Below are 23,119 nucleotides of genomic sequence, written 5' to 3' on the forward strand. Positions count from 1 at the left end.
CAATGTAGCTTCTCAGAGGTCCTCATATGAGTCAAAATAATGGACCCCAATACACCGATTGAGTTCTCCAATTCAGAGAAACGGGAGGTATTTGTTTATATACCTAAATATTAAGATGGTTTCAGGCTATTTTTCAGTATTTTTTCTCCCTCTACGGGATTATAGATTCTACTTTCGCAACCGCTAGTAAACTATGATGTTTCAGATATAAATGATATGTTCGAATCTAAAACATTTCCATTACAAACATTTGAACTAATTTTGAATATTTAAAGCTTTTTCCCTCCTTAATTAAAGGTTGCTCTTGGAATTAAATCCAATGTTAATTTTCCTTTTTGTAGTCTGTACAAGATTAAATATATTGACTTCAATATAAGCTTAGATTATACAAATTTAAGAATAGAATTTAGCTAAAATTGGAAAAGGAGTGGAAAATGGAATATACGAGGTGTGATCTTGTTTTTATCTTTGAAGTCTTTAACATAACACTTTTGAAGAATCATCGCATAACTAAAATATTTATAATTTTGAAATAAATTGTTTCATCCCTGCAAAGATAAGATTACGACCGCTGCAACGAAAGCCGAGTGATTGATATTGTTTGCGAAAAAAAACGGCTGTTGCTAAAAAGTCAATCGCAATAGCAAAGATTGCAGCTTGATTCACTGCCATCAGAAAAAGTAGCATTCTTGAGCCGTTGTCTCGTCGTTTTTTTTTTGACAATCCGCAGCTGTAACTGGAAAAGTGTGGCTGGCCTGTCCTGCCAAAGACGTAAGAACAATAAAGACAAAGATAAAGAACCTAAGAATTGCCTCTAAATAATCTCCGACAGTGAGCGCTGACCATTTTGTCAGTGTGTTTATACATACCAGTTTTCCTCTTATCTAAAACATACTTTAAATCATATTTCTCTTGAATGCAATATTAAATCCTTGAATAAATTAAGCTTGAAATATAATGTATGTTTGTGTGTTTGTTCCAAAATATCTCGCTAAATTCTTTTTATGGGTAAGCTTTTTATGGGCCCAGAGAAGATTTATTTTTCAGATATGATCAGAAGTTTTAGGAAATGGCTTTTTTAATTGTTTTTCTTTTACAGAAAGTGCTTTAAGATCATAATTCTATCCCTCTTCCCCACTTTATTTTGTACTTCTTCCTTTTATGAACAAATTATGAAGATACCATGTTATGCTCTTTTTTTATTTTTATTTTTTTATAAAATAACATAAATGTTAAGGTAAGGAAGAAGGTAATTTAGCCCTCAATATTTCCTATAAAAAGTAGAACAATGGCCGGCGGAAAAAAAAGAGTGGATGTAGAAAAATGTATAAATTCAAAGACGTGGTTTCAGGCTTGTTGTAAAAAATCTGATTCAAATGTAGAAAAGGAAAAAAAAATCTAAATGTTGTGAAATTAAGAATTTAATGGGGAGTAAGCAGTTTAGCTTTATTAATTTATTGTTTTGAGTATTATTAAATAATCTAATACTAGTGGCTGCACCCCTAGAGGTCTCCAGAAGCACTTGAAGTGGGAGGGGATGGGGTTTATCAAACTTTACTCATTTTCAATTTTACTTTTTTTAAAAGTAAAAACAAATTTTGATTGGAGGTAATTTCTTATAGGGGCGATTTTCAATGGAGGGTAAACATATTTAAAGCTTTTCTGTAAAGAAGAACCATATCGTATCGGCGGATAGCGAGATCCTTCTCTACAGACAAAAAAAGATTACTAATTTATGTAACAGGATTATCATTATGTTAGGAAGACAATTTTATAGATTGACCCTACCCATGGAAAATAATTTTATAAAAAGCTGTTTTATTTTCTTTAGTTATTTTTATGCAGAAATCCGCTTAACGCCTAACTTACGTAAGAAACTAATTCTAGAACTCGGAAAGAAGACTCATAATTTTTTTACAATCTTTCGACATAAAAATGTAAATTTTGTGCTCGTCTGGGGAAATGATAAGAGAAAGATTTGGCAGGTCTGACTAACATATTTTATCATGTTATATACGTAACAATGTTTTTAATACCCAGGGCCTATTTTCTAATGGATTATTTTATTATGCAATTGATTCTAAGTTTATTTTATGGAAGGATATTTCACATAAAGAAAAAGTTTTGCTTTCCAAATTTCATTAGATAAAAAAATAGACATATTGTATGCAAAGACTCATTGTTTTTGACTAGTAGTGTACATTATCAGGCAGTAATAGTATCAATAAAGAAAAAAATACTTAATTTCCTTCTATCTACAAAAAGTATATATGTAAGCATAAGCAATAGCCATTGGCTAATCCTAGTTAAAGTTAAATTTAGTGAGCTAGTCATGAAACAGTAATCTATATCCTCCTTTTTCACTGAATCATTTAAATAACTCTAGGTTCTTGTTCTCTTATCATTAAATATCATTTTAAACTAAAGAAACTAAAACCAACACCTATACATCATTTAGTTTATTCGCCATGCCCCCCTCCCGGGTTTGAATCCCGAAATAAGTATATTTAAAAAATAATTTTATGTACTATGGTCGTGGAAACATCAAACAGGATTAGTATATCCATTTTATTCGCCATGGAACCCTCGGGTTCGAATCCCCTTTTATCCTGATATTAATTTAGGTATTAATCGCCATGGTCCTACCCCCCGGGTTCGAATCCCAAAATAAATACATTTATTATAATTTTAGGTACTATGGTCAAGGAAACATCACCCAGGATCAGTATATCCAGTTTATTCGTCATGACACCCTCGGGTTCGATTTCCATTTTATACTGTTATTAATTTAGGTACTATGGTCAAGGAAACATCACCTAGGATCAGTATATCCAGTTTATTCGTCATGACACCCTCGGGTTCGAATCCCCTTTTATCCTGATATTAATTTAGGTATTAATCGCCATGGTGCTACCCCCCGGGTTCGAATCCCAAAATAGATACATTTATCATAATTTTAGGTACTATGGTCAAGGAAACATCACCCAGGATCAGTATATCCAGTTTATTCGTCATGACACCCTTGGGTTCGAGTACCTGGATCAATCCAAGAATTTTGCACCTCAGGTAATTTTTTTAAACTCAAATATTAGTTCTCTGCTATTTAAATTCCGAAGTATAATTCCGTTTTTTCACTGAATTTGGAATCTTTTGTTCTTGTTTTAAAAACTATATGTTTTAAGTGCAAAATAGAGTATTTTTATTTTTCTTCTTATGATAGCAGCAAGTGTATATGCATGCTTTTTTCACATAGTGTTTTTCCTTCCTTGATTTTTTTCTTTTCTTAGCAAAGTAACATTGTTTTTTCATATGATAATTACAATTATAATAAACAAAACTTTTGTCTTCGATATTTTTCCTTAATTTTACATGCATTTACTTCTACCTTATATTTAAAAGATAGGCATAAAATTCAATTGAATTTGTTTGTTGAAACATTTATTTCACAGCCCCACTTTCACCAGCAATAAAAAGCATTTTGTGTTTATATGCAAAATTTTTATTCTGCATTTTGTTTTGCACATGCACAGAGGGTGTTCTTTTATACCAACCAACTTTTTTTGTACATGCATATAGGGTGTCCTTATAGAACAACCAATTTGTTTTGCACATGTACATTGTATGTTCTTCTAGACCAACAAATTTTGTTTTTCATATGCACAGAAAGTGTTCATCTAGACCAACCAATTTTATTCTGCACATGCACATAGGGTGTTCTTCTATACCAACCAATTTTATTTAGCACATGCACAGAGGGTGTTCTTATATACCGTCCAGAGGAAGTTTGATCTTGTTGTTAAGTATAGCTCTAACCGCGCGTTTTTAGAGAAGGATATTACGCATGGTTCTTCATTATAAGTATCATTAATTTTAAAATTAACAGTCAAGTTAGGAGACAAATAGTTTTGAATTTACTTTACAACTACTTAAGTCCTTGTGAACAAGTTTAAGCTTGCATTCAATTAAGATCACAGCTATCCGTTACTGATGAACTTACCATAAATGTGGGAATGCCCTGCTTTTTATATTAATAAGATGACTTTTCTCAAAAATAGGCTTATCATATTTTTAAAGTAATACGAGCTTTAGATAAAGATTATCTTTTTATCAAAATTGAAAGTTTAAATAAGGTCGTATATTTCTTCTTCTTTATCTTAAGATATTTATATTAATAAATCAACTGATGTACTTCACTTCAACCATAACATTTAAAACAAGTAACTACTACGGCTTCATAACAAAATATATATTACAAAAGAAAAATCTTTATTATCAATCGCATCTCTTAGTGAAGTGAATCAAGCAAATTTAACTTGGTCAGTTTGCTATACTCCATGTAGAAAAACTTTTGGGAATATTCCCTTTCGTAACATAGCCCCATAAGGGGCGATCCGTCGTATTTTTAAAATGGCTTTTTATAGGTTATTTTAGTTTAGGTTAGGTTATATTGGCTTAGGTGATTGCCCCACAGGGTTAGAGTCCCCTGCAGGGGCTAGAAATAGGAGACAAGCTGCTGTGAAAAATACGAAGAATCGCCTCATAAGGGGCGATGTTACGAAAGGGACTACACCCAAACTTTGTTTAATAAGGATTTTCGTATGGATTATAGAAATTAAATTAATGGGACAACAACTACATTCAAGAAGAAAATAATTAAAATAGACAGACCTGACAGACTAACTTTCTAGTAATAATCAAAGGGTTGCTACGCTTTATAAATTTTACTTATTTATTACAAAAACCGCATCATGGAAAGAAAACAAAGTAGCGGTTTTCTTCGTATTTTCATAGTTGCTTTTGATAAGTTATTTTAGGTTAGGTTAGGTAAATGTTAATGATTGCTCCCGCAGGGTTAGAGTTCCCCGCAGGTGCTAGTAATAGGAGAAAAGTTACTGTGTAAATACGACAAACCAGCTACTTCGTTTTCTTCTCATGATACCAAAAAAAAACCCTGCTTAGTTTGAAATAAAAAGGACAAGTCTTGGTCTAACATGCCAAAATTACTGCTTGCAATTGTATAACAAAAGTATTTAAATGTTATGGTAAAGTCAAACTAACACTAATTAATATTGTCGTGTTAAAAACAAAGAAAGGGGATAATGGATGGTAAACGGGGGGATAAGATTGGTTTGGATAAGGTTGCTTTATTCGAATATTTTTTTTTCATTATTTAAAGAGAAAATTATTTATTTGCCCATTCGCGCCAAAAATAAATGTGATAAAAAAATATCAAATAAAATCACCCCTTTTTTGATAGCTTGTTTATCTATCTCTTTAAATTATTGAATACCATTTTATCACTGTGTATGTAGTGTCATTTCAAAGTTTTGGCAATTATTGAAAAAATTCTTTATTTATTAATTGAAAGTCTTAAAATCCAACTTTTTGTTTATAATCTTTGAATAATATCTTATCTTCAGTTATCCTATCCCTGATCCCTGTTATCTCGTGAAAAACATTAATAGAAAGCTTCTTAGAAAAAACAGAGATGGGTTTTTAATAAATGCCGCGTTTTTTCGACAATTTTTTAGACATTGATTGATTGAACGAAGACGATGGGAGAGTATACAACTTAAGAATTCAAAATTTTAAAATTATTATTTTAGCCATTTGGATGATGTCTAATACAACTTAAATCCATTTTCGCTGCATATTTATTAATGCATCTTTTTAGAGCTGTATTAGATATCATACAAATGGCTAAAATGATAACTTTAAAATTTTGATTTCTTAATTTGTATACTCTGTTAAAATCGTACGGGGCATTGATCTTCAAGATGAAATAAGGTTTAAAACAGAGTATACAACTTAAGGATTCAAAATTTTAAAATAATTATTTTGGCCATTTGTATAAGGTCTAATACAGATCTAAAAAGATGCATTAATAAATATGCAGCGAAAATGGATTTAAGTTGTATTAGAAATTATACACATGGCTAAAATAATAATTTTAAAATTTTGAATTCTTAAGTTGTATACTCTCCCATCGTCTTCGTTCAATCAATCAAAGTCTAAAAAATTGTCGAAAAAACGCGGCATTTATTAAAAACCCATCTCAGTAGTTTTAGATTTATTTGAGACAACCGTAAATCTTTAGCATTAATCTTAAAAATGATAATTTAGAATATTTATAAACAAATATTAAACTGTTTACAACCCAATAACTTTTATATTTAGATATTATGTATTATGTAAATAGTTTAGGTGTACAAATAAACATAAAAATAAATCTTCCATAAAAAACATGCCTATACATATAGTTATACCTATAAAAATTGTAAATTAATTTGCACAGGACAGACGTATAGTAGGAAGGGCAGACATTCAGAGAGAGAGAGGGGACAATGGATTTTTATTACAATAGTCCCTAACGTTTAATAATAACGTTTTCTTATTCGTTGGCTTAATAACTTTAGTTTTGTTAATCATTATTGGGATTTACATCAATTTATCGGCCATTGTCTTTTCCCTTTAGATCCGGTAATTACTAAAAAATGTCTCAGCAGTAAGCTTTTTGTCGTTGTTTAAAATAGGTAAAATATAGCTAGGTTGTAAAAGAATATGTGCACTTTAGGATGAGAATTCTTATATTTCTGATTAAAGTGTCTAATAGTTGAATATTTATAAATAAAAAGTAAAACATGATCAATGAAAAAGTTTTTATTATTGACTTTTATTTATTTATTCAAAAATATTTCAGGTGCGGAAAGATTATGATCTGATTAAGCGGAAAACCAACTTCACGATCATAGAAGCGAGCAGGGACGATGTGCTTGCACAGAAACGGAAAGATCCAGATCCGAAAGAGGCCTTTAGATATTACCAGGTAAGATACATTTGTTCAGGACAAGTTAAATGCTGTATAGATACACAAAATAATATTAACAGTGACTACTTATTACGACTAAACATGAGTTCAATAGATAAGATTTTAATACAAAAAAAAAAAAATTACATTCCTTGAAAATTATTTGAGCCAAGCCGTTTAAGAGATCTCTCTGAACATACATATTTTCGTACACACAGACAAACATACAACTTATTACTTTATGGAATAGGATAAGTTTTAGTTTTGAAAATGAGATTAAAAGTTGTTGTTCTCAATGCGTCATTCTGGATGAGTAATTTCTGTTAAGACTTTTTTCTAAGAATGCATATAATGAATGCTCACAAAATTTCTTGGAAAAAGTGGGAAAATTGCCATGAATGGGAGTGCTTTTTCTTATAAGTTATTAGTGGAGCAAGTTTATAGAAGCGAAGCAATAAAAAACTCAAAACTGTTAGTCAAATGTAAGCAAGTATTTTAAATGACATCTTGTGAAAAACCTTATTTTGATTTGATCGCAGTTTATGTATTTTGGTATGTAAAAAAAATTATAATTGTGTATTTATGGCGACGCGATTAAAAAAAAAAAGTTTCAATATTTATTTCTTTCTCTTTGACAATTATTTCTTTTTAAAAGCGAATCTTTTTTATAATTAGGGTTGGTCCGTCCGTCCATAACGGTTAGCACTTTCCTTTAATTTTAACAGGTTAGAATTGTCCTATCGATATCAAAATTTGCACGGTGATTCTTATCAAAGTTAGGTACGACTTTGAAAGCGCAGCAACTCTATTATCGTTACCAGAATGTCCGTACGTCTATTTGAAACATCCTGTTTTTCTTACTTTTCTACAACAAATTTTTGTATGTTAAGTTATCCTATCTATCTGGATTTCTTAATTTTCATTCCAATTACACTAAGGTACAATGTTATAAGCAAAGTATCTCTATAAATAAGTTCTAAAAAGTAATTATGCCCTTAAATCGTATCATGTATTTCAGCAGTTTTGCTCACAATTTTGTTTTGGTTATTCAGTTTTGACAGTCTGCACGTATTGATGTTCGATTGTCCTTTTATTTCAGAGCTTCGCTTTTATGGATGATGTCATTCTTGTTAAATTATGTGTAGTGCTTGTAAAATATTTTGTGTATATAGAAAACATTCATTTAATGAATGCAAAATAGTTTCTTCTAAATAAACGAAGCGAGTGTGCATATAATCCTATCATATAAAGTAGTAAGGTTTTTTTCTGAAGCTTATGATCTTAATAACTACCGAACCGATTGGTTCATTTGTAAGAATTAATTAAGGTACTATGAGGTTTAAAGTTATTTATTTACAGATTTAAGTTTTGGGCTATTTTAGACCCTTTCTGCCCCTATAAATACAGAGCTCCTGGATGCTAGTATATAGACTCTAGTATTTAAAAAAGTATTACTATTTGGTTTCATCCTTAACTAAAACAATTGGTTATACTATTTTTTTATAAATTTCTCCAGGCCATATTACTTTATCTTTATTAGAATTAAATTATATTCTTAATTGTGAGAAAAAATTAGCGCACAGAAATTTGAGGTGAGAATCCTTTGCCCAATATTAAATATGTAAGCTACGCGCACAGTTGGGTGTATTCTATGTTATAAGCTGACACGCAATTCTCATGTAAGCTAATCAATTATAAATCACCTTGGCACAGAGATTTGGTAGGTGTTCCATATTAAGCCACCCTAATTAATGGCACTAGACGAGAGAAAGCATAATATAAGTGGCTTGATAATCCTAACTTTATACAACATACGTCTTCATTATGGTCATAATTTCCTAATGGTCAGTTGTAGTTTTGTGATGACACTTTACATAGCTAAGACAAGAATAATCAAGTTTTGCAAGAAAATGCAGTCTTTCAGGCACTCTACTACAGGAATAAAGAGATATGTAAACGCTCCAAAAAAGAGTTATGATTAATTCCCCCAATATGTAAAAAAACGTACTAAGCTTATCTGAAATCCTAGGTACATTCCCATAAAGTGCATAGCGAGCACAGAAAACCTTACCCCTTATTTTAAAAATAAACTGAATATAAGAAGGATTGGTCTTTTACTTATTCCTGACATCTGCACAAACTCTGCTTGTATACCATGTATTAAAAATAACCTAACCTAACCATATAGAAGTAAAAAGCACACAAACAACACCCTATTCAATTTATTTCAAAATAAGGCGATGGGGTTATATGCTCGACCAGGCACTTTGAGGGAGATCAACAAAGTTTTAAACTATTTGATAAAGCATTTTTTGAGATTTTTACATATTTTTTATGTTGATTTATGACGAATTATAGAATTATTTGCCAGTTTCTTTCGCACTGTTCTACCAGTGCTCTAGGCCTGTATTTGCCTAACTAACAAAGGACATATTCATAGAGTTTACAAACAAAAATCAACTAATTCGCATTCTTTTAACTTTGTTATATAACACACTTTATACGTCCAAATCTGTGGAGGTTATACAAGTTACTTGATTCATAATCTTATGACGAAGCTAATGTTCAACAAAGATGTTCTGTATAAGGATGTCATTTATCTTTGGAGCACAAAAAAGGCATGAAGAGCCCCCCCCCCCTCTGCTTCCCCTCATATTTAGTTTCAAAATGACTTGTAAAATAACAATATTTTAGTTATGTGGGCAGTGCAGAAAATATATTCCATAATTTAAAGGATCAATAATTATTTTGGGATGGTCTTAGGCAATTTAATTGACCTCTCCCGTCCTCCCTTTGAGGCTAGAGGCGAATCCAAATAGAATATATAGGATCTTCAAAAATAACTTTTTTAAAAATATTTCTTCTTTTTGAATAAATCCCTTTCTATTATTATTCTTTCTTCATGAAATATAAGTTTAGTAATGGGTTCTCAAAACTTTTTATCCATTTTTCTGTGTATGTGTTTTCTTTTCCCTTTTCTTCAAGCTCAATATTTCCTTGTTTTATATAAATAAGTTATTAAAATATGTTTGTTTTTCCTTGTAAAATTACCTTCTCTTCCGTTCTTTTAATTTGGCTCTCTTCTACAAAATAAAAAAAATCCTACTTTATTTTCTTTAATTTTATTTCTTATATAAAGAGAGATAAACGACGTTGTTTACAGGGATCTAAAGGGATAAGACAATGGCCGATAAATTGATATAGATAGGATAGAAAAATTTTGGTATTAATTAGGATTTTTAAAAATGCCTTTAAAATTTCTTAAATTTGTAACTTTTTTTTTTATTTTAGGCAACTTTTGAATATACAGAAAATCTACGAAATGTGTTGACTGATCTTCGTTTGCGGCTTGTGTAAGTACAATTTATTTATAAGTTGATGGGTTTGAGTCTTGGCCTATAGCTAAGAAAGTTTAAAATATGTGAATGGGTATAATATGCTGCTTTGTCATGGGCGTTTTGCTAAAGATAAATGTATGGAATAAGTCATTAATGAGGGACAGATCCTGTAGGACAATGGACGATAATTTGATTTATCTCCCAATTATGATAAACAATATTTGGTAGATTAAATCTGTTGGTGGAAGTTTTAGTACTATTTCTTTGTACAAACAAGTCATATTTTAAACTATTTTATAGATCAAATAATATGAAAACAAGGATGACAACATACATAAAAGCGAAGCTCTGAAACGGTAGGCCAAACAAACATTAACATTTGTAGAGTGTCAGAACTGATTAAGTAGAATAGTTATGCATAAGTCTAATGAAATTGTAAGTAATTTTTTTGCTTTTAAAATTGTACTTAATTGTTCAGGAATCATCTTACAATGTTTGAAATCGATAAGACAATTCTAACCTGTTTAAATTAACGAAACGAGCCAACTGTCCTGGACGGACGTACGAACGGATAAACGGTCGGACTGACCCTAATTATAGAAAATCTATAACTTGTAAAATCTAAAACTTTGTTGTTTCATAACTGACTTTAATTCTGTGAACTTTATTGGCCCTAATCTTAACATTTTGAATGTACGTACTGCCAATAATGTTTGCAGGTTGGTAACAGACAATGGGAAATACAATTTTCTTATCTCATCTTTTGGGGTACTAAAGTGATAGATACTTTTAAATTTTGGTTTTCAAGCAAAACCTTCTTTAGTCAAAAATTATAATCGATTACCTTTGACTATACCCCTAAAAGACAGTACAGGAAATAAAAAAATAAATGTTTACAATTTACTGTGCGTTCACTTCCGGGAGTAACAAACAATCAGTGATACACATTATTACTACAGCACTAATTCTTCTCTCATTTAATTATCACTAGCGGCTTCGCCCCTAGCCTCTAGGGGCTTCGCTCTATATAGTTTTGGGAAGTCAACCCTCCTTAATAGAAATATTCAAAAAAATATTCTTTGTTTAGTTACTCTGTGGTAAAATTAAACCCAGGTTGTGCGCTTTATGCACAAAAATTTTAATTTGTACAAATTAAACCCAGGTTGTTTGCCGTATACACAAAAATTTCAATTCGTAAAAATTAGACCTAGGTTGTTCACATACGCAAAAATTAAAATTAAAAAAAAATATTTAGATTTTTTTTTTTGGGGGGGGGGGGTATTCATGGGGGCTTCGCCCCATGTTGCAGTGGGGTTCCCCCACCCCAATTACTGGTTTTTGTTTTAAAAAAATGAAAAAAATAAAAAATTTGGAAGTGGGGATTTTTTTTTATTTTTTTGGGGGGTTGGGGTGTCCCACCCCCTAAGAAAATAGCTTAAAACCACCAGAGGACCAGTAGGTATATTCCTAGAAGGGTAGAGCCCAATTTGATCAGCAGTTACTGAGATTTTACAAAAAATGTGAGAAAAAAAAATTTGGGGGTTGGATTTTTTTAATTTTTGGGGGGGTTAGGGGTGTCCCACCCCCCAAGAAAATAGTCTAAAACCACCACAGGACCAGTAGGTATATTCTCTGAAGAGTAGAATCCGATCGGTTCAGTGGTTACCGAGATCTTAAGGGACAGACAGACAGACAGACGGACAGACGGACAGACGGTCAGACGGACAGACATCAAGCTACTTTGTATTATAGATAATAATAAACCAACACAATCTATATTGTATTTTTTTTTGTGAAAATGCAGTAGAATATTGTTCAGGGATTTAAAGGGATAAGACAATTGCTGATAAATTAGCACATATCCCCAATGATTCACAAAAATACCCCTTCAGTAGATTAAACTTAGTGGTTGAAACGTTTGAACACACAATTTAACAATCCAATCAATTAAAATTTTACTAATGTCACCAAAGTTGTTATGCTAACGAGTAAGAAAATGTTATCGTAAAACTTTGAGGACTAGTGTAAAAAACAGCCCAAAGTCACCTCCTCTCGTGATAATATACGGAAGAGCATGCACACACCCTTGTATATAAATATAAAATAAATATTGCTTCTGTATCAAATGATTACCTGTCATATAAATATAATAATGCCAATTCCTTATGTTATGTTCTATATATTTTGTCCTTATTTTATAACAACAAACATTTTATCTTTATTTTATTAATATCAAATTGAGCCTGAATACATCTATAATACAAAGTAGAACGATGTTTGTTTGTCTGTCTGTTTGTAGCGAAGGATCTCGCTAACCCATGAACCGATCGGGTTCTCCTTTACAGGGTAGCTTCTCATAGGTCCCAGTAAGGTTTATAACTATTTTCTTAGGGGGTGGGACACCCCCAACCCACCTAAAAAAATAAAAAAATACACCCCTCCCCAAAAAAAATATTTCTTTTTAAAAATAAAATTAAAATTGTTGGGTCGACTACCCGGTTTCCCCCCCCCCCAAAAAAAAAAAAAAAATCTTTTAAATTTAAAATACGAAAAATTGGTTTGATTAAACCTCTTGGGGCAAAGCCCCTAGAAGCTAGGGGCGAAGCCGCTAGCTATTACTAAAGGGATAAGACAATGGTCAATAAATTCATGTACATACTAAATGTTTGCTCGTCTTCCAGTCTATGATAATTTGGGATTTTATTTAAGAAGATAAAAACAGGTATCTTGAGAGATATTAAGACAATGGACGGTGAATTGATATGCATCTCCAATAATAATAAACAAAATTATCCCTTCTTTAGATAAAATATTGGTTAAAAATTTTGAACACCCATCTAAAAGGTACTTGAATGAGATAATTAGTTCATAAAACTTTTGGGTTTACAGTGCATAGTTCCCTGACATTATTAAAAAGACTACCTCTTCTGTTCTTAGTTGCTTTTCGACGATGTTATTGTAGTTATATATTTTTAGTGGAACTGTAAAGTCTGAGTTGAAAGCAGCCAATCAACAGCAAGCCTTGGGTATAGCAATACTACTCTTGGTCCTAATTATTTCACCAATTATTATCTTCTTGGTAAGTTTTGATTTTTTTCTTAAACTAAACTAAATGTTACAAATCTTTGAAAAATTACCCTGTAATAAAATAGAACGTGAACTTTTTAAATTTAGTCTCTATACTATTTCTTTACAGTTCAAATCTTTTTCTATGAATGTGCTTTACATTATTTATATATTTTAAAATTTGTTGGCTACTTCGTTGAAGAACAATATTGTCCTTGTTTTTTACTAACATTCAGAATCTCAAGGGATAAGACATCCCCAATGATGACAAACAAAATTATACATTCTGTAAATTAAGATTATTGGTTTGAAAGATTGGACAAAACTAGTTTGGAACTAATCAATTCAAATTCAGCAAAAGTACCCAAAGTTTTCGAGCCAACGAAATAGTAAAAAAACTTTGGGTCCTTGTGTAATTTAAAGTTCTATGTTCCCTACCTTCCTGCTAATATTTTATTGTCTAGGTGAGAAATGCTACAGCTACTATACACATATTCTCCCTAACATTATCTACAAAAGAACAGGTAAAAAATATATTTTTGAAAACATTAAATAATTTAGCTGCAGATTATTTTTTCATTGTTTTCTCAGATTTTTTTTACATATTTATTTTTTTAAATTGTCCACATTGATGAAAGGAAAGACAAAATAATTAATTAATTTCAATTATTAATAAATAATTTTCCAGTATGGGTCCGAAACATATTAATATCCCCTGAATTAGAACCGATTATGAGCCATACTAATAAATCATGCATAGCATCGTATTACACACAATTTTAGATGAATATTAAAATGAAAATTATAAGATTAATACCAGTTTTGTTGGGCTGGGCTTGCGTCCCCTCAGGGCTAATAAAAATGGTTTTAATGTTATAATTTTTTCATTTTAAAGCTGTTTGTAGTACGATGCAATAAATAATTATTATTACATTAGTGAGATTTGGTAGAAAGTTTGGATAAATTTTAGGAATTGACCCAAGAAAAACAGAAAATGGAGGACCTTCTTTACCTAACCCTTCCCTACCCCGTAGCTAGGTAAGTCCAAGCGACAGTATTATTACAAATTTATAGATTATTATCCCTATAGTTAACAGTTTTTTTTAAAAATTCCAATTACTATGTCACTCAATTTTTCCGTTCATCTATAAGTGATATATTTGGCTTAAAATTACTTTTACTTTTGCATATTCATAATAAACTAATTTAATACAAAGATGATAATATCCACAAGTAATGAAGCAGAAAAAAAACATAGATTAACAAACGGAAAAGTATAATTGATTTTGAGCAAACTGTTTAAGGGACATTCAAATGAAGAAACGGGTGAACGCTGAGAAGTTTGAAGCGGTGACCATCTACTACAGTGATCTTGTCGAGTTTACAGATCTATACTCTGAGAGTACTCCAGTCGAGGTACAATTTTTTTAAACAAGCGGATGTGCCCCAGCATTTAGGGACTCTGGCCTGAAAAGGATAAGAATTTAACAGAAAAACAACCTAAAGCTTACTAAGGCTTAAATGTAGAAATCTTAAGCTTCAGACAAAAAAATCTTACAACTTTATATAATAGGATAGCAGTTTACAAATACAACAAGGATGGTGTTTTTAAACAAGGATAAATAAATTGTGGAATGAAAGGGAAAAATTTGCATTGGCAATAGAGACTTTCAAATGATATAATTTAAAGAGGGACCAACTGACAGACAAACATTGGAAGTTTATCTGGTACTATAGATAATGGCCCTACAGAAAACAAGCTATGATTTTATATTTTATTTATTATAATTATTTCAATGGTTTTGCAATGTCTATAATTACCTTACAATACTTTTCTATCCCTAAATCTATACTTTACACTAGAAGAAAAAAAATATTTAAACAGATAAATTCTTATGTTTAAAACTAAAGATTCTCTCTCAATTTGTTAACATTCTGTTGTCATTATATTTAATTAACGGATTTTTGTATATTTTTTATTACGGATTTTTCCATTAAAAACACTTTTTTAGATGGTTATTATGCTGAATGCCTACTACAAGATGTTTGATGATAGTATGAAGAAGTATAGAGTTTATAAGGTAAAATTTTAAATTAAATCTAAACATAATAAATGAATTTAAAGGGCAAAATGAATTTGTCGATATCTGTTAATTGAAGTATTAGAGCACTAGAAACTCACAAGAAATTCATCAAAAAAGTGTAATTGTTACCAAATCTTTTCAATTTGACTCCATAAATGTTGAATATGTTAAGTTTTTGATTTAATATATATTTGGAAAAAAAATATGTAATAAGTCCTCTTTGAAGATAAGTGAATTGCGAATTAATATTTAAAATATCAAACGCCTTTATTTATTCAAACATACAATATTAAAGAAACAACATTGAAATGAACTTTAAATGTATCAAAAACTTATGATGCAGCTTATAGTGCCTAAAAAACGACGTCATGCAATATAGTCTGGTAGGCCAGATTACATTTTACCATTGCATTGGTCAATTACAATGTTTACTGGCCTATCATTAGTCATTTGTATTGTATGACGTCATTATCTATTAGCCACTATAAGTTGCTTCTTAAAAATACATTAATACTAAAAAGAAAATAAAGTAGATTGTATTCATTACTTTCTTCTGCTAAAATGTGGATTAAAATACTGGAGAAATTGTTTTACCAATACTTTTCCACTTGAGGTAAAGAAATTTTCAATAAAGGTTTCTTGTTGTTTGCAAGAAGTTTGTAAATGTTAGCTATATAAAGTGTATGTGAACTTAGGATTGTAATTGAAAAGGCTCCATTATAATAAAATTCAATTAGGGCGAAGTTTGAAAACATATTTTTTAAAAGCTATTATGACCTGAATTTTTATTCTAAAAATAAATATAATTGATAACTTTTTCGACTAACTTCATTTCCACCCTTTTTTATATTAAACATTATATTTCAAAATTGTTTTTCCCTTATTCCCATTAACTGCATCTTTTACCTTTTGGTTTAACGTATGTGACGTGTAAAGATTAAAGTGGTAATGACTGGCATATAATTGGCATAATGTTGTGATCTAGTGTCATCGGGCGACATGACACTTTAACAGGAGGTGTTACAATTAAGGTTAACCTAGGAAAGCTAATCTCTCCTTTTCTGTCAAAACAACTAGGGTATTGGTTTAAGTGTTATTTATACAGGGTGTTTTTTTTATAGAACAAAAGTTTTTCTTAATCTGACCCACTTACCAGTGACAAAAATTAATAATCAATTAATTAATTTTCTCGTATTCATTCGAATCCGGTGGATAGGAACCGGTTCTCATGCATGCGAAAAACTATGTCTAGCATCGTATTATATCCAGCTTTCTACGAATATAAAAATGTACAATCATAAGATTAAAACCATTTTTTTAGCCCGTGCCTTCGGCACCTCGGGGGTAAAAAAACTGGTATTAATCTTATAATTGTAAATTCTATATCCGCGGAAAGCTGTTTATAATTCGATGCGAGAAATAACTAACCTTACTTTCTTCATTGGCTTGGGAAGTTTTGTATAAGAAAATAATATTACGAACTTTTCAACAAATTATACCCAAAAACCGGTTTCTCCTTAGCATATGATTTCAAAACCAACACCAAATTCCAAAGTTATTTATCTGACTAAAAAACTTTCAATGCAGTCAGCTACAAATGGCTGACAGCATAATCTTTGTACGTGTACACATATTATTAGAATCGAAATTGTAAGTTCATAAAGAAACAAGAAATAGCCAAGAGCTAATTTTTTTGCTTCAGGTGAACTCTGTAAATGACAGTCATATGATAGTATCAGGCCTACCTCCAACAGAGGGTGACCAGCACGCTACACAAATTGCAAGGATGGCCCTCAACCTCATGGGAAATGCAAGCAGGTATTGTTAATTAAGTTTTGTTTACAGTAGGAAAACTAAACAAGTGCTTAAAATTGAAGAAAAAAAAATTACTTGAAAAAAAAACGGTTTTTTTTTCCCTTAAAATCGGGCCCCTTACCTATCTTCATTTTTTTGTGGAGGTTTGTTTGCGTATTGAAACAACCAACTTTCTTCTGGTGCTTAGTTTCAAATTACAGAAAACTTGAGGTCTTAAACTTTATGCTCAAGAAATCTAGACTATATTACAGTCAAACATATTTTTTTTTTATACAAACTTTAAGCTTCAAAATATTGCATAGTTAAGTAATTAATAAATCATTGCATTATAGTCTGTGTCTTAACCTCTTTTCGAGGAAGCTTTGTGTTTATCAAGTGCGAAATTAATTCCTTATCATTATTCTAAAACTAAGCGCAAATGTCGTCTTTTTATGGCTTTCCTTTCATAATGTGGCGCGGCATGGATTGTTTGTTTATTTTGATGCGCACGTTCTTACTTTTGAATGAGATATGAGAGTGTGAAGATTTCGGAGAACAAAATTGGGCCTATCATTGGTCTCATAGTGTGTGAACAACCCTAGTATATCAGGGATTTGAAACCATAAGAACTTCAGGTAGAATTTGTTAATTTTATTAGGAAGAATGGTGTATAGGACGATTATATGTAGTTTTAAAAAGGCTTTAGCCAGCTAAGCATGAAACTTAATTATGATTAATATATGTTTTAGTAATTTTTATGTGCCTTATTGTTGCATTTAACAATGATTTATTAAACCAAATAATTTTCCTTTAAAGCCAAAGTTTCCAAAGATTTTTTACCGTAGAGAAAAATGATTTTAAAAAGCAAATAAGATTACGTGGTTATAAATAACTGGAATTATGAATTAATTGATTTTGTAATTTCAGGTCTTTGAAATAATTTCATCAATAAATCTATATTCAAACCTGCTGTTGAAACTTGATGGTTCCTGGTATTGGGGGTTTGTATGTTCGCCAACTGATCTCGTGAACTTCCCGCTAATTCGGAAGTCAAGCTCAACCAAAGTGTCATGGTTGAGACAATTTCAAAGTATCTGATGAATAGGCGTTAGCATTCATCAAGAGATCAATAGCATCCAGTGAATTATTGATGCAATAAACTGTGACAATTTTTCTGTGAAATAAGTACCTAGTGAATCATTATGCCACTAACCAAAAAGCAGAAAATTGAGCGAGCTATCGCTATTGGCAGTGAAAGGCTAGAAGTGTTTGACGAACAGTTAAAAGTGTTTTATGACAATCTAAAAGCCTGCCAAAGTTTTAGTTCATGTGAAAATGTGAATGTAAAATCAATTCGTGACATTTTTAGTGAGGTCAAGGACCAATCTGACCTAATAAAAAGTCTAAAACCTGCCGTGGAGTCTAGTGAGCTGCGCGAGTTCAAGCGTGATTTGGATGAAGCTAGTGAGCAGAAAACTGTTGCAGATAAAGTCTATGCGTCGTTGGAGCAGTGTACAAAAATTCTGTACTGGCTTGACAATGATTCAGACGACGCGAGGTCAAGCACTGTCGCCAGGAACCTCGACGTCATTGAGAAGGTGAAGATGGACATGGGAATGCTTAAAATTTCCGTGGAATTGCGCCAAGAAGTACGTGATATGTACCGAAGGCTTAGAGAGATGGAACGTCGTTCATCTAATCTGGATGAGAGTGGGACACCTGCCATGCTCTCCAGAAGTATGTCTGCCGTGGATATTCGGAGTTCCAACCCGCAGTATGGGCGCTGGGACAACAGTTTGTTGCCGTCGTTCGACGGTACCGACACGGATTACCCAAACTTTAAACAGGTCTTTAAGGATCTATGTTCTGGTTATGGATTTGCTGACCAGAGGTTAAGTCTGATGTTGTGTATGGAGAAGGTGATAACCAACCCGGAACTACGCAAGCAAGTGTCAGCGATTAGAGATCATAATGAACAATGGTCGTTTCTTGATCAGATGTTTTTATCAAACACTCGCCGATTTATGAGGATTTTAACTAAGCTGAACAAGATGAAACCTGTGGATAAACCTGTGGACGTGGTTAGCGCAATTGCTACCTTCAAGAGCATGATGCAGGAGGTAGAAACCATCGTTGGTTCTGCAGCTAAGGATTACAATCACCTAACTCTTATTCATATTTTTAAAGACAAGTGTCCTGAAAATTTGAGAGACAAAATTATGATGGAGCTAGGTAGCATGAACCAACCAGACATCCCGAAGATTGTAGAACTGCTGGAGAGGACCAGGGGTGCCATGTTGGCCGGTGATATGTCCTATGACACTGGCGCCGGCAAGAGAAATCGTGACAGAGCTGCCGCCGCGCAAGTATCTGGCCGCAACGACAATAAGAATGGAAAGGCTGGAAAGGACAAGGCTTCCAAGTGGAACAGTGCATGTCCTGTGGAGAGCTGCAAGGAGAAACACCCGATTTTCCGTTGCCTCACGTTTAAGAAGATGGATGTGGTTGACCGAAAGAAAGTTGTCCAGCAGAAGAAGTTATGTGAACTCTGCCTATGTGACGGCCATACTGCTGACAAATGTAATAAATCGGATAAGCTTGGTGTTTGTGGTACCAATAATTGCGACAGATACCATTCCAGGTTACTCCATGAGGCTAGTGCTGGTGTAAATACAGTTTACAAGTCAAGTTCTGCACCCAGCCCCTGTACCTTCTTACTTCAGTTAGTTCCTGTTGTAGCACCTGGCGGCGGCACCTGCCACGCCACGGTAATGTTTGACTCCGGGGCAAATTTGCCACTTGTGTCTGAGAAGTTATCCAACAAGTTGAAGCTGAAATCTACCGGCAGATATACAACTATTTCTGTAGCTGACGGCAGTGAGTCTTCCTGCCGCAATGTTGTGTTTTATCTGAAGGATAGGGACGGCAATTTGAGGGAGTTTGAGGCAGCTGTCATGCCTACCCTCGGCGGGGCCAACGAGATGCGCTCGGTCCACCCCGAAACTGCCGCCGAGATATTTAAAATGCCGCCAGAGAGGTTTACATATATTAGTGGAGGCTTAGATATCATCATTGGAAATACACATCCTGACGTGTTTCCTTCAACCTACCAGAAAGTGGGCCAGTCTATGTTGTGGTGAACCATTTTTGGTAGTGGTTTTATCTGTACGAGTGCTGACGGTGGAGCTGGAGATCAAAAGTCGGCTTATAAGGCTGTCAGTGTCAGTGGAGGCACCTTGCCAGACTTTCTGACGTCTGAATCGTTTGGCGTACAGCCGGAGGCACTTTGTCCAGGATGTACTGCCTGTCAAGAGTGCAAGGCTATGGCCGACGGCACTACCTGGGACCAGTGTGAGAGGCAGAGGATAATTGAGGCAGGTTTAACACTAGACTTGCAGTCCAACAAGTGGACAGGTCAATATGCTTATATTGAAGATCCTCACACTTTACCCTACAATGAGAGTTTAGCCCGCAAAATTGCTGAAAAGGATCGTGCCAGGATGGTCAAGGAAGGTACCTATGGAATGTATGTGGAGGTATTCAACGACGCCATAAGAAGAGGCGTTTTTCAAAAAGCCACGCCTGAAGAATTGCAGTATGAAGGGCCTAAGTCTTGTTCATCAATAGTGGTTGCTTTCAAGGAGGATTCAAGTTCCACACCCATGCGATTGTGTGCAAATAGTTCTCTGACGTTCAAGGGTACCAGTTTTAATAACATAATGCTGGGAGGCCTGCCGCCAATGCAGAAGATTTTTTATCATTTGATGCTTTTCCGCGGTTACAAGGTTGGTATAACCGCGGATATCTCCAAGTTTTATAACTCCATCCTGGCCACAGAGTTCGACAGCCAGATGAAGAGAGTTTTATTTTCCCCGACGCCAGATGGTCCACTTGAAATTTACCTGACCAAAGTTGTGAATTTCGGCGAGTTGGCTGCGGGAAACTTGGCAGTTACAGCCCTGAAGTTGACGTCCCGCCTGTTCGGCGGAAAGAGTGAAGCAGAGGTCAAGGAGATGTATGGAGAGGGGCAGATAAACGGTAGTGAAATTGTTGCTAAACCTGAGTTATGGAAGGAGCCACCAATACCTACCTACCCTGATGAGGAATTCAAGTTACCTCAGATTCCAGTTGCAGTCAAGCTTGAGAAGCACAGCTTCATAGATGACGTTATTTCGGGAGCAGGATCGAAGCCAGAAGCCAAGGAGATGATGAAAGAGGCCGACAGAATTATCGGCAAAGGTAGTTTTTCCTTTAAACAAGTCATTTATTCTGGAGATGATTGCCAGCCTACCAAGGTTCTCGGGCTGATATGGAAGCCAGCCACTGATGTGTTGTCCATCGCCACAAGAGTCAACCAAGATGGTAAGGTCAAGGGAAAGAAGGTGAAAGAGGATGCTGATTTGTACAACCTCCAGGACGCCTTGGACGAGAATCTGACAAAGAAGATGGTCCACAGGTTCGCCGCTCAAACCTTCGACCCGATCGGGCTTTGCAGCCCTATTCTGTTGAGAATTAAACTTGTCCTGCGGAAAACATGTTTGCTGAATTTGGGCTGGCAAGATTTCATTCCAAAAAGTCTACGGGATGAACTTGTTAAGTCGCTGGAGGACAGAGCTGAGGTCGCTAAATTGGAGTTTGACCGTTGTGTGGTCCCGGATGAACCAACTGGCCTTCCATCCTTGATGATGTTTTCGGATGGGTCATCAGAGGCTTATGCAAGTAATGCATATTTGAGGTGGCCAACTAGACAAGGATTTGAAACGTTTCTGCTAGCCACCAAGTCAAGAGTTGCGCCGGTCAAGTGTGAATCAATTCCACGCCTTGAGTTGATGGGGTGCCAGATGTCCACAAGGTTGGCAAAGTCCGTCAGAGATGCCCTGCCCTTTGATATTATCAGAGTGATGTACTTTACTGATTCATCGTGTGTTTTATCACAAATAGTTTCCAACAGTGCTATGTTGAACACATTTAATTCTCATCGTATTGGAGAAATTCAATCTGCAACCAACAAGGATGACTGGAGGTGGGTCCCGGGGACACACAACGTTGCAGATTTGGGCACCAGAAGCACCTGCAAGGTATCAGATTTGGGACCAGGTTCCAGGTACAGATTGGGCCCAGAATGGCTGCGCCAGGATGAAAGCGCGTGGCCGGTGAAAACTGCCGAAGAAGTCAAGCAGGTTTTACCACCAGAGGAGTTGAATACCAAAATGGTTAAGTTATGTTCAATGAAAGTTGCCGGAGAAGCCGCTGAAGATGTCTTTAGGTTTAAGCACAGGAGATCATTTGGACAGGCCAAACGTATTATGGCAGCTGTCCTGCAAGTTGCGAACACCTGGTTGAAGAAGCTAAAGAGCAGACAAGAAGGTAAGACTACAGCCGCTGGTAGTCATGTAGCAGCCGCAGATTCTGTGTACAAGCCGTCTTTGTACAATTTTATGGCGGCGGCGGAACTTTTCATTGTGTCACGAAGCCAAGAGGATGAGTGGATAAATGACGCTAAAGGCAATTATGCGTCATTAAATCCATTAGTGCATGAAGTATCATTGACCTGGCCTGTCGTTGGTCCCGGAGGAAATTATGTGACCAGGGAGATGAGAATACTTAAAATGGTTGGTCGTGGAGAGCCCGTCATTGACGCCATTACTGGCGGCCGTAAAATGATATTTGAAGACATGCCAGGTTTAATAATTTTGGAGCCTGGTAATTGGTTAGCTGCTGTTTTTATGAGAGAAGCGCATGTTGAGCTTCACTCTGGTGTCCGTGGAACTTTAGCTGAGAGCCGCCGTTGGTGCTGGATTGTGAAGGCAAGGAGGTTGTCCATCATGGAAGTGAAGAAGTGTTGGCCCTGTGGTGTTGAGAGGGCTAAGGAATGTCGTGCTACCATGAAGGATGTGTTACCTGACAAGTTGGTCCCGAGCAGGCCTTTTGAAGCTGTGCAAGTTGACCTGATGGGTCCGCTGGTTACGAGGAGAGCTGCCGCCAAAACGAGGAGTCAGACAGCAACGAAGAAGGTGTGGGTGTTCGTG

At 34.1% G+C, this 23,119-nt stretch overlaps 1 protein-coding gene across 4 annotated transcripts in view; it reads left to right on the top strand.

Annotated features, from left to right (window-relative positions):
- LOC145323653 (uncharacterized) overlaps nucleotides 1-23,119 on the top strand; it is a 62,161-nt gene that overhangs the window by 21,844 nt on the left and 17,198 nt on the right. For all 4 annotated transcript variants that reach the window (XM_080166069.1, XM_080166070.1, XM_080166071.1 and 1 more), the window contains 9 exons: nucleotides 2,961-3,066; nucleotides 6,701-6,826; nucleotides 10,100-10,161; nucleotides 13,123-13,225; nucleotides 13,677-13,736; nucleotides 14,183-14,250; nucleotides 14,517-14,628; nucleotides 15,225-15,293; nucleotides 16,999-17,114. In XM_080166069.1, coding sequence (XP_080022195.1) covers nucleotides 2,961-3,066; nucleotides 6,701-6,826; nucleotides 10,100-10,161; nucleotides 13,123-13,225; nucleotides 13,677-13,736; nucleotides 14,183-14,250; nucleotides 14,517-14,628; nucleotides 15,225-15,293; nucleotides 16,999-17,114 — 822 coding nt within the window. The remainder of the gene's footprint in view (nucleotides 1-2,960; nucleotides 3,067-6,700; nucleotides 6,827-10,099; nucleotides 10,162-13,122; nucleotides 13,226-13,676; nucleotides 13,737-14,182; nucleotides 14,251-14,516; nucleotides 14,629-15,224; nucleotides 15,294-16,998; nucleotides 17,115-23,119) is intronic.

The sequence above is a fragment of the Acartia tonsa genome, chromosome 7 (assembly GCF_053477335.1).
Source record: "Acartia tonsa isolate MP-2025a chromosome 7, ASM5347733v1, whole genome shotgun sequence".
In the NCBI taxonomy this organism is placed as follows: Eukaryota; Metazoa; Arthropoda; class Copepoda; order Calanoida; family Acartiidae; genus Acartia; species Acartia tonsa.